Source organism: Cyrtonyx montezumae, unplaced genomic scaffold, assembly GCF_038088225.1.
Source record: "Cyrtonyx montezumae isolate F1298 unplaced genomic scaffold, pur_monq_1.0 scaffold_17, whole genome shotgun sequence".
NCBI classification, from domain to species: Eukaryota; Metazoa; Chordata; class Aves; order Galliformes; family Odontophoridae; genus Cyrtonyx; species Cyrtonyx montezumae.
This window is the reverse complement of record NW_027071903.1, coordinates 26,372,122-26,384,988: the sequence shown is the minus strand read 5'-3', so window position 1 is coordinate 26,384,988 and position 12,867 is coordinate 26,372,122. Positions and strand designations below refer to the sequence as shown.

General features: G+C 41.2%; 1 protein-coding gene across 1 annotated transcript in view; it reads left to right on the top strand.

Annotated features, from left to right (window-relative positions):
* FBN1 (fibrillin 1) overlaps positions 1-12,867 on the top strand; it is a 151,414-nt gene that overhangs the window by 5,571 nt on the left and 132,976 nt on the right. The window contains exons 2-3 of the mRNA XM_065733896.1: positions 7,584-7,666; positions 8,576-8,674. Of these exons, the coding sequence (XP_065589968.1) occupies positions 7,584-7,666; positions 8,576-8,674 (182 nt within the window). The remainder of the gene's footprint in view (positions 1-7,583; positions 7,667-8,575; positions 8,675-12,867) is intronic.

Below are 12,867 nucleotides of genomic sequence, written 5' to 3'. Positions count from 1 at the left end.
GTAGGACATATAAAGGCTTGAAGGGGAGAACAGCACCTGTGGAGGGCTTCTGGAATGCACAGAGAATTATCCTTGATTACACTGCAGGTTTGCAGAGAGAATTGTTTGGAGAAGCCAAATCATGGTTCTGAAAACATGTTCCTCGATAAAGAGCCAGTTTAAGATTTGCAGAAGTAAACTTCTCCCCTGATGACTGCCAATACAAACTTAATTTTGTGTTCATTGGTAGTCCAGTCTGATCTGGATATGCTTGCTGTATTACATGGCTGAGCTGCTCTACATGCAGCTTCATTGCAGTGAAGTACTGCAGTGACAGCATTTGTGACTGTAGTGGGCTTTGGGCTATAGACTTTGAAGTGTGATGCTGCTCTCAATTCATTGGAAGCAGTGGGAGAGTCACTGGGTCAGGGTTTGGCAGGAATGGACTGGCTGTCTGCTTCATTTACAGTGACTCGTATTGAATGAAATTGCAGCTTCTGTTTTCCTAATGCCTATTTTCCTTTCCTGCAATGTGTCATTCAGCTGTGCTGTTCACTTCGGACAGTCTTGTCTGTCATCATTCATCTTCCACCCTGCAAATGCGAAAGCTTTCTGCAGGAACTTCAGTGCTAGTTTTGACAAGGGCTGCCTTAAATACATTCATGGATTTAGCAGCCTCTGGTTATTAGAACAGTAGTATATAAACTATTTGGCTGCAAGGATCACCACTACTTCCTCTTGATGTGAGTGTAGCAGACATTGGCTAGTCAGAGTCGATCTCTCCTTAAACGAGATTTTAGGAGGTAGGGATCCTTGAATGTATACATATGGAAGTAGTCAGGAATTAACCATGAGCTTTTTCTCTGGCAGTAGGATCACCTTCCGTCTTGTTACTCTTCATTTCAATCCTGAATACTAAAGACAAAGAAGACATAGATGCATCTATGTCACTTTAGTCTTACTCCCCAGACTCGGTAAATATTTTTGTAAAATGGAACAATTGTGGCCTGGAGTGTTTCTGATTATCCATTGCACTCCACTGGAAAATATATTCTAGCTCTGTAGTCTTGTATTGTGGATGTCTCTTTTGATTGTTTTCTCCTTGATTCTGACTTTCCTACTTCAGTTTAATATTTTTTTTTTTTAGTATTTCATACCTATGGAACCAGCCTCATTCAAGCTAATGTTGATGTGTAGATAGAGACACAAGAAGAATTAATTTCTTTTTTTATGGCAGCTCTTTACAGTTTGGTCTTTTCTCTGGAAGATACTCTGGAAGGCAAAATGGAGCTATTAAATTAAAACCTGTGCCTTCTGCTTTTGCATGTACATCTTCACTGAAGTATGAAGGAGATCCAGCTTTTATCTGGAAGAATACTTTGAATGTTGACTTGCTGGAGAATCTTTTGTTTTTCTTTCTACTTTTCACTTTATGAAATGATTCATGACCATTAAAGCCTCAAAAATACCAAATGAAAGCCACAGTTCTATTGTCTACAGGCTTCATCATTTTCATCCTCTTCTTCAGGCTTCCCTCTTTCTCATGTTTTGCTGGAGGATATCAGAATATCCAGTGATGTTTGGTTGAGGTTTCAAAATAGAATTTGTTTCCTTTCAGGAATGTTTTTTTTTCTGCCTCTTTTCTCCTTCTTTGTTTTTCCCTCTGATATTCCAACTTCTTCTCTTCCCTGTGTATGGACTCTATATAGTGACTGCTGGGGACAAAGCTTGTTAAAACTTTGGGATCAGCATCAGCAGGGTTTTCCCATTGTATGATAGCAGACATACAGTTAACTGACCTTTCAAAACTACAGCATTGCTATCCCAGCTTGGAAAGAGTCAGAGGGTAGGAGACAGTGTGTGGTGGAGGGAGGAGGAGGAACGCTTCTGTCTTAGTGAAAATAAATCTTCCAGTAGCCTACCAGAGAGCACTTTAAAATACAAGTTAAAGGAGTTGCTTAACGCTCCAGGGCATTTGCTGACAAGCATTGATACAGCTGTCAGGTTTATGAGACTCTCTCTGTGAGCATTGGATGTGCTCTGAGGACGGATGGCATAGCACCAGCTCATCCACAGCCTCTGGTGGGCACACATGGCTCCTGTGCTGTTGCCCCTTCAGTGCATGGCACGGGCTGGCAAATCCTGTGCTTGCTGGTTGTTAGAACTCCACTCATGTCAGTAGAGATTCGCAGTTATACAGCAAATACTGGAAGTGGCGCAGGAGCTGCAAACTCATCTCTTCCTGCACCCCCCAATGGGAGTGATATCTGGAAGGCTGAGCACTGCCCTAGAGCTGCGGTTATTCCTCTTTCCTGTGTGGTGCTATGAGGGGACACCAGGGCAGAAAGGCTCTAATTTCTTCTCCTGTGAATGCACTTCTAATAATTAGAACAAAATATTATCATTACTATATGATCATTATAGTTATTATTCTTTTAGTTTAGTTTAAGAGAGTACCTGCTGGATTCCCAGGTTTTTTTGTCTGGTCCGGCAGACAGTTTTTGCAGCGGCATACTTTTTTTATTTACATGTCCTATGCAGTCATGTAAATTGGGTGTCACACTGGACCCACTGACATTCTCATGTGGAACAATGAGGGAATACGTGCCAGAAACGCATCTGTCCCTGGCTGTGAATGGGAACAAAGCCTGGCCGTCAGGTTAGATGAGCCTGTCCCTGGAAGAGACACGGGCAGACTTTCAGAGCAAGCGCGGAAGAATTCACTTAATGTCAAATACTGCTGTGGGATTGCTGTATTTAGCTGTCACAGTGTGATGGAAGTTAGGGTTAGAAAAGTGTTCAGAGTTGCTGCAGGAAACTTGCATGTCATTCTGAACTCTTGACTTGTACATTGGCCGGAGCCAAAGACACCCGTAGAGCTGCTCAGCATGTTATTTTTCTAGTTGAACTGAGCCAGGATTCTGGGACAGCGGTATCCTTACTGTCAGAGTGAGAAATAGTTATCGTATTAGGCTCTCTGCATGGCACAAACATCCAGGCTCACTTATTGCCTGGCAAAAATGAGTGTATCCAAAGCAATCCCGTGTGCATGAAACACATATTTTGCTTAAAAATGTGTACTTTGTGGGATAATAGGAACTCAGTTTCTTTCTCAGAGTCTAGCATCATTTCTGAGATTTTCCATTTATGTGAGTGAAATTTGGCTCAGGCCCTGCTCAGGGCAGGTGAACTTAGGTCGGGTCACTCCCTGCTCTGCTCAGTCAGGCTCTGAGCATCTCTAAGGATGAAAGTTCTTGAATCTGTGGGAAAGTTGAGTAAGACTGCACTGCAGTCAATGGGTCAGGGCCAGTTTGTGCTTTTAGCATTTGCTCTGAGATGCTGAGGAGTTTGAGAAGGTATGTAAAACTGTTTTACAGCAAAAGGAAGTGATACGATTATGTGTCTCTGGAAAAAAAGACTGAAAGTTACTCCTTTTCACATTCCAGAGCTACTATTTCTTAGTATGTTGGTTAGAGTCTAACTTAGAGACCCACATTTTAAAGTCCAGAATACCGTTTTTTTCAGTGTGGTTTGTCATTCTTTTTAACTCCCTGTGCAGGCAAGGAAGCCTTGCTCAAATTCTAGCTGGAAAGGGTCAGCAAATAATTTTGGGGCCAGTTTTAGCAAGTACGGTCCTATGCTCATAAGAAGAAAAGTAGGCAACTGCTCCTCTAAAAATAACAGTTGGCTGACGGTACTGCTTTAAATTGCCTCTCTTCTGCCAGAAAGCTGTGTCTCTACGTTATGTTAAACATAGGCCAGCTGCTGCAGCCAAGGAGTTAATCGAAAATGTTCATTAGGCTGCGAGGAATCCCCGTGTGTGTGCACAGGGAGTGAAGTGGGCTGTGGGAGTGAAGAGAAACCTTCCGCAGTGCCCCGGCTCAGCTCTATCTGGAGTTCAGCCATCCCCTGCCCACTCTGTCTGGTCTCTCTGTCTCATTTACCCGAGACCTACGCTTTGGGCTTGATTCAACCTGGGTTACACCAGTGTTGGCCGGTGCATGGCAGTGCTGCTGTCCGGCTGTCTGCCCGAAGCCTTGCATGCAGCACTGCCAGAAGCTCCTCCTGCCTTGGGAGTGGCTGATGGACGATGCTGTCTTTAGGAGGGGGTCCCAGGCAGGGCAAATGGGGACACGCAGTGTTAGGATGGCCCTGGGAATGTTGCAGGGCCCTGGGAGGACGCAGCAATGCTGCAGATACCTGCTGCTGCTCTGGGTGGTCCCTCCTCAGTGGGGATGGAGTTTCCCCATGGTTATTCCTAAAGAAAACTGCTGGTTTGTGCACGCAGATGTTGTCAGCCAAGCTTGTCATTTTCAAGCATTAATTTATTGGAATTTCCAGATGCGTGTTTTTCTCTCTGCTATTTTTTAGTGGATGACTAATGTCTTTTGATAATTATTCAACTTGCTTTGCTACTGAATTTGTACTTATGTATCATCAAAGACATAATTTCTTGTTTATTTTGGATATCTTTGAGGAAACTCTGGATATCAGTCAGTGTCTCTCAACACTGCACCATTACATAAATCCTTTATGATTTACAAGTTTACAAGTGACTAAAATAAGGTGAAAGCCTTTCCTCCAGATCTTCCACCTCCCCCTGCAAGAAAAGCCCCCAGAAAATCCCCCCCAAATCCTTCCATGAAATTAAGAGCATGGATTACTGATGTGTGGGAGGAGGTCATTATTTTGTCCAGTTTATAATCCAAAACAAGGGGGGGGGGTGGAGAGGTCCGTCAGGTCATTTTTTGACTGCTTCAGATGCAGTTCACTCTTTACAAGGCTGTAGGAGCTGTTGAACCTTTGTTTATCAGTGAGTTGTCTCCTTGGCTCCTAACACTCCCACTCTGGCTGGGACCTCATGAGCTTTCAAAAGCATGACTTGCTCTGGAGATATGGAGTTGACTGTCCCTGCCATCCTTGCATCCATGCTGAGCATCGTGGCGAGTGTGCTGTGTTATAGGAAATAGGTTCCCATTTAGCAAGAGGGGTGAGGTTGTGCTTCAAGAGGGCTGCGTAGGTGCATTTTTTCCCGTTTTACCATAACAAATCAGGTTTTATTACTGAACTCAGTAGTGCTGTTCATGAAAACAGTTTTATAAGAATATAAAGTGCTTCTTTAGTATTCATGGCCCATAATATCAGCGGGAAAATACATTCTATTAAATGTAGTGGTGGTTAACTGCTTGCATTAAATACCACGATAGAGCCTTTGAAATTTGATTGATGGTGTCCATGATTTAGCATGAGGTAAATTGTTATCCCCTTAAATACTTTATTTATTTACAGGCACTTACTGGCCTAGTGTCTGATCACCTCATAAATATCAGTGAGTGTAGCCTTCAAACTTAATTCCTTTTAAAGATTTTACAAATAGGCACGAGGAGAAAACGCCTCCTCCCTCTGAAAGAAGCCTACAGTGAAGCTCAGAATTTAATACAGGTTTCTTTTATAAGCTAGACAGCAGCTTTCTGACGAAAAAGTGTTCCACTGGAAAATACACTTGTCAGACTCAGACTGTTCCATGGAAGTACAGTTTGATGACTTTTTCTCTTCTTCTTTTTTTCTTTTCTGAAAGCTAAGCGAGCTGCCTCAGAGTTGGAGCTTTTGGGTGTATGGCGTAGTCTACCATGTGGACAGCCTCAAGGCTCTCAGGTTCTCTAACTTCATGATTGCTGGCACATCTAGGTTTTCCAGAGCCCCATTTTGGAAGCAGATTTTAAAAATTGGGTTTCCCCGTGACACAAAAGTCTGCTCCTGGCTCTTAACTTGGACCAGATGGTCCCCAAACCCAAGTACTTGCTGAGACTGAAATTTAACAGAGCATCTGCATATCACTTTATGATCAGCTGGTTACAGATTATTAACAACCTGGATCAGAAATGGGTGGTTTATGCCCGTAGTTGTAGCAGGTAGCAACAAATCCATTCTGTCTGTCTTAGTAAGTTCCATTATTTCTTCTGACCGGAGAAGGTGAAAAGCAATCTCACTTGTCTGCTTGCCAGTCTTACTTGGCAGATGATCATGGAGCAACATTTGGCATTGATGAACAGGGAACTCTAGGAAAGTTACATGGTTATAGCCCTGCAGGGAAGTAGCTGACATTACTAAAACTGAATACATCGGAATTAAATGAATAAGAAGACTGCAAGAAAGGAAAAGGGCTCTGCAACATGCCCAGTTGTGTTGCTCACAGTCTCAGTTACCACTTTGTAATTATAGAAAACCAGTGGAAGATAATGGTAATGTTTGCATTGACTTAAGTATTTCTGGCCAAGCACTTAATGAAAATACTATGTGTCACCAGAGTTGGGGTAATCAGGGTACTTGAAATTGTATTAACAGTACAAATCTCTAAATAAATACGGTAAAAAAATCTTGTTATTTAGAAAATGTGCATAAATGAATGTTTGTGTATATTGAGATTGTTTTTCTTAAGTTGCCTCACCATATGAGGTAACTGTTGTTTACTTAGACTTTGTAATACCAGAGATGAAGAACTTTCTAAAAGAGAAAGGGCAAAATAATGATAAAAACCTTTCCTAAAAAAGTAAGCACTTTAAATCTGTCTCTAATCTGTATATAATATTTTAAAATGGCAGTTTCTGGGAAGTACTAGTTTATAGCCAGCTTTAGTTCCGTTGATCTATTGAGTAATTCCTCATAATGGTAATACAGGTTGTAAAATTTTCCCTAAGGTTATGAAACACAACAAAAGGAGGCAATTTTTGCTTTTTTGAAGGTGTGTCTTACTAGCTTTGCATACGTGGATAGTTGAATGAAGTAAATGGGACTTAGATTTTAAAAAGGTTGTTACTGAGTGGCATTGATAAGTTTCAATGTTTCTGTTTCTACCAGTGAAGTCAGGCAGGTCTAGTGTCACTTCCCTTCAGCTTTTGTTATGAACTCTTTTGAGATACTTATTTGAAAGAACAAATACTGACAAGAGGGACGGGAAGGGAAAAAAATCCTATGGATCCATCATTGAAGAAGATCTCCTTGCACTAGGCCCTTCACCCTGCTTTTCACATGACCCCTGGCTGTCTACATGCACATCCCTGATATTTTTAATAGCAAGTCATTTTTGTTATGCATAATTGGACTCATTTATTTGGCATGTGTCATGATTGGCATGATTTTACTCATACTTACATCCAAAGTGTTGTTCAGAGACAAAGCAGGGAACAGTAAATAGTGATGCAGAGTGAAGAAAACAATAAGAAGCTTTAAAGTTACGATTCAAAATGCACTGGGTTCCCTCTGTGTTCACTAACAGATTTTGCATTTAAAGGGGAGTTTTGCAAGAAAGCTTTGTGAGGTATTTTTTCCGTAGGAGACAAGTTTTGTCCATTCTTTTCTTGTTGTTCACAGGTTACTGATTTGATTTTTTATTTTATGTCATCTTTAATTTGCAAAAGTCTATGTCACCTAAAAAATCCCAATGATCCTAAGCATGCAGTTCTGCTAAAAACATGCAACACTTCTAGATTTAATTATTGAAATGTATTTTGCAGTGATTTACTTTTTTCCATCTTTATGACTCTACTTTTAAAACACATTTCTGAGCAAAAATAAGAATTCGTCTTTTTTTTTTTTTTTTCCAGACCAAATGTGTGTGGATCACGTTACAATGCTTACTGTTGCCCTGGATGGAAAACTTTACCTGGTGGAAACCAATGCATAGTCCGTAAGTTAATCTAGTTATATGTTATGACTGAGATTTATCTTTGTGTATGTCAGGGTATTTTTAATTGTATACCAGAGCTGAAGTGTGTTTCTGTATGGTTTCAATAGCAGCTGCACATCATTTCTTTACCATTTTAAATATATTAAGCTAATATACAAAGTTTTGTGGGCTATGATATAGTGATGTGATACCGGTATTTAACAAAGGATTAATCTCATCCACATGTTCTGTTTAAGTCTGCGGTAAAGGGATCCAAGGGGTGTGTGGACTCTCAGGAGCAAGTAGCTGTGGAACATGTTAATCTATTTAAGTAACTGGAAGGAGGCAATAGCATCGGGCCAGCAAGTGCATTTACTCTGCTTGTTTGGATTACATCCCTGAAATGTATACGTAGGGACATCAGTGCATACATACATATGTCATGTTGCTGTATACATATCCACACATTATGGTACGTTGTACCATAGGCAGTTCCCTGAGGCTGATAAGACCCTCTTCAGAGATACCTAGACAACTTGCTCTCAGATAGGAATTGTTACACTGCAGTGTCTGTGGTGAAGAAATAAAGGGAGCACTGTAGTGCTGCATCTAAGCCATCCTTCCTCCAGGAGGGCTTTGGTAAAATGGACCACAGTTTCCCTTTTCAAAGAATCTCCCTTCAGATTTAATGCAGTCTATGATGTATTCCTCGGCTTCTTCATAAGATAGTAGAGGTCCAGGTGATAGTTGACCCTTATGGAGATGCAGATGAGTGGGAGGAACCCTCTTGGAATCTGTTGTATGCAATTTAATGAGTTTATAGGTGTTTTTGTCATGGTGCTGAATGCATATTTTCTGTCAGGTGTCTTTTTTTTCAATGTGTTTGTGGTGTTTTTAGGCATGTTTTAAAGATATTTGTTTTATTTGTAGCGATCTGCAGACATTCCTGTGGGGATGGATTTTGCTCTAGACCTAACATGTGCACATGCCCAAATGGTCAGATAGCCCCCTCCTGTGGTTCAAAATCAAGTAAGTATTTCTTCTGTGTCTTTTATACTGCTCTTCTGAGCCTGTGAAGCTGGTAAGAAATGTAAGGTAGTTCAGTGTTCAATACTGAAGACAAATAACGTCTGAGTCACCAGACATACTTCAACACAGGACAGTGTAGCCTTCTATGATGAAACTGAAGAATGACTCAGAAGCTAGCGATTGGAGATGCTTTTTGTTGACCAAATTAGTTTTATTGTAAGTTACATTTATTTGTCAGTTTGTAATACTAATTCCAGCCTTTGTTTGCTTTCTGGAAAATGTCTTATCTCTATTCAACATTAGATGTGTACAAATATGCCACTGTAATGAGAAAGAGATCTCTGTGGGCAATTGGCTGAATTGATCTTGCTTTGTAATTCTGTGACTGTAGCCAGAGACTATTCCATTGTTTACACATATAGGCCTACCGATTTGCAGTAAATTAGTCAAGTGTGATAGGACTTCCTTGTCAGACTTGATACACATCATCTGAATCTGGTGCTGCTGACCTCTAATATTAAAGTCGCACTTCTGTAGATGATGGAGGTACAGAACTGTTCAAAGTTTTCTAGTGAAACAGCTTTTCATCTGAAAAATTCAGATGCTTTGGAAATGGAAATTTTCAGAAAGATGACTTTTTCTAAAAATATTTGGATTTCAGTTATTCAAGAAACGTTTCCCAGACCCAGAATAAAATGATAAAGGGAAATTAATATAATGAATGAAACAGCTCAATGGTTAATCTTGAATATCCAATTATGAAGTAGGATCATGCTTGGGATAGTCTCTAAGTTCGTATGTCAGATGCCAGCTTTAATCTCCACTGTACTCTCATTTGAATGTGGTGTTTATCATTTTGAATATAGAAGACCTTGATATTTGTTTGAAAAAGGAAGCTTTGGGGAAGAAACTTGGGGGAAACTTTTTCACACAAATGCTTTAAATTATCTGAACAACGTATTAACTGAAGTCAGTGGGAAAGTCTGTAACATTAAGCAAATCCATCATTCTTTTCATTTTGAATATCTCTTAATGTGTGGTCTGCTTGGCCCTTGTATTCTACCTTGCTTTTTTCCTGCTTTCCTAGTTGAAAAGAGTTTTCCCACATAACTGACCACTTCAGTTTGTGGCTTTAGCATCTTTTTCATGCAGTAACAGTGGAAAAACAATAACAACTGTGGAATGTAATGGAATGGCATGTACTAAAATGGTAAATATTGTTCTTCATAGTTCGACCCCTTTCTCATGCTCCTGCAATGTCTGCTAGGAGAGGCTGGAGTGAGGAGAGTTTGGAGCTGTGGAGCTCCCAGAGACTACATAGTGGAGAAAGAGTGCAAAGTCTGCACAAGTGTCTGTGTTCATTCCTGCTTGGGTTTGCAGCTACTGTTTTACCAGGTGCATCTGCCTTGATCCTGTAAGCTAGTAAGGAAAAGCATGACGTTCTCCCAAGTTCCTTCCAGTGTACAGAAGGAGAGGTACATCCCTACATCTGTTACATGTTTTGGCACCTTAGTTAAAAACAGGAACGAGTGGGCTTTAGTATTACCTCATTTTTTCTTAGGCCACACTGAAGTATTTTATGAGTCAAGACTTAAAAGCAAAAGAGAGCATGAGTAAAGTTACAGTTCTTGTGGTTCTTTTTTTTACATATTCTATCATTTCTCTCCATGGTTTTAGCCTTCAGTGGAGCTGCGTGCACTGATAAGTGGGCCACAGAGCACTTGACTACAGTTGTTAATCAAGAAGCTTTTGATGCCTATACCTGTTTGCTATTTTGGTTACTTTCTCTAAGTATGGGTGTTCTACCAATCTTAAACTTTAATCAGTGCTGACATCCACTTCTTTATACTTTATACTGCTGCCTGTGTCTATAAGGCTCGCAGTAAAATATTGCTTTTCTGCATACTGTACCAATACATTTAGCAGTGGAGTAAAAATATATTGTTTGTATCTTGTTTAATTAGTGCAATAGGTTCAGATACTTATTTTGGTGTGCGTGTTCACATCATCTCCACTTAGTAAAGCAAATCAATTCTAAATGGAAAAGTGTCTTGAGTTGTAGAGAGAAATTACTGCTTCTGTGCACTCTTGTGTAATAACTTTTATGACCCAGCACCTCATTAGGACTTAGAGAACATACAATTTCTGAAAGTCATTTGCTCTGTTGGCACTGTAGACAAAGCCCATGAATACATATTTACACAATAGACCACAATGGCTTAGATCTGCTATTAGGAAACAAAGGAAACATAAACATAAAAAATACTATTTGACATCAAAGGGTTACTGTCAACTCACATTGGCTACAATTAATATTTTGTCAGTGTATGCATTCATAAACCAATCTTTAATTATCCTTTAGTAAGTGAGGAAAAAATTCGACTCAAATAATACAAAAAAATCAGAAGTGGATAACGTCCAATCAATATACCAGTGTGATTAGCACTCTGAGTCATAAGAAATTATCAGTCAATTCTTTTTGTCCTATGTAAAAATTGAGTTAATGCCAAAAGTGAGATTATATCAAGAGTGCAAAGTTAGGTGTCTTTCCCTGAGGGCTGGCAGGTAGGTAAATGCCAGTTGTTTCTGTATGCGCAGATGTTGCTTTACATCTCAGATTTAAACAAGTTTGTTATATTTAAAATACAAATAACAGATAGAAGGTGAAAATACCAGGACTTCACACAATTAAAAATATGGGCCCTGATACATGAGATGTATTTGAGTCTTGTTTTGGATATTTTAAGCTGTATCTGTGTTTAATATTTAAGGAATTGGTAGTGGTTACGGGTTTTACTTTGTGTACAACCTCAGTCAGAAACCAAACTCAGAATAGCTTTGACAGACTACTTGTCTGCTGGACTCAAGTAGTGCAGACTGAAAAGCAAAACATAGCCTCCGACTTTGATTCTTACTCAGGTCACTTGTTGGGACTTTTCTGGTTACGAATCAGCATTAGGAATCTGATTCGTGGTTGAAAAGATCAACCGGTGGTTTTCTCAGCAGGGATTTTCATGTCATCGGTGAGCTTGCCGGCTGAGAAGTGGTTATTTCTCAGTAACTCTTGAATTTTTGGGGGTTTGTTTACAGTAGGCATGGAGATAGCATTGCCACAAGGAGTCATCCCTCAACCTGCTGCGCCTGGGTCTGACGCTGCTGTGTTCAGGTTGCCAGAAGGAGGTCTGCCCTCTCTGGTGGCTGCTCTGCCCCACCAGTCAAACCACCCCAGACACAGCTGCTTTGGCCCCTGCTTATGCTGCAGGCACATCCCACGATCCTGCGGTGTTGATGCAATTAGTTGGGACTGCTTGGAGTGGCTGAGGCAGGAAGGCTTTAGCTGATGGGGCTGCCTCTGAAGGGAGAGCCATGGCTGTGGGTGGGCACTGAGGGAGCTAAGTACCTGCCTCTCCCAGCAGGCTGGTACACCACCTGAGCTCAAAATGGGGTCTGCTCTGCTCCCCCTGTCACTGGCACAGCCGAGGACAGAGCTGGAGTGAGTGCTATCAGAGCCATTGTGCTGAGATGTCCTCAGAGGTTGAGTGGGAAGACTTGAGCCCTCAAGTCTGCACCCCCAGAGGCTGCTCCCTCAGGCGGTGTGGGAGATGTCTGCTCATCCATCCCCTTGATTTATTCTGCTGCTGTCAGGGGTGGTGAAAGGTCTGGATTTTTGGAAGTTTCCAGAGTGTTTGAGTCTGCTTGGGTTTTCTCAGGTAGCTGCTGCCTCACATGGATTCAGTCCTGCGTCCCAGCCTGGTGCTGGCTGCCATCTCCTGAGTCAGTCACTCGACAGAGAAAGCATGCTGAGCATCTGGGATGCAGTGAGGCCATCATTCCTTGTTTACAGCTCCTGGCAGACTGTAAAGCCCTGCATCATGCATAGCCAGGCTGATAGCATTTCCTCAGCAGTGGCATGAAGAGATGAGATGGCTGCTGCTGTGGAGTGCCCGGGGCTCCAGCACCAGGTTCTGCTCCTCAGGTTTTTCACCCCTGTATTTTTTAGCTTGGGAGCACTGAGCTGATGGTGTGGGTATGTTACATTCTGGCTGCGCTCCCCTGAATGTTTTGGGAACGTGATGGTATACTCTGTATGGATTAAGCTTTTGCTCAGATTTGCTGAGAATTTGCAAAGACAGTCAGAAACTGATGTTTAAATGTGCAGCTTGTAGTTTCACTTGGATAATCAGTACAAACAT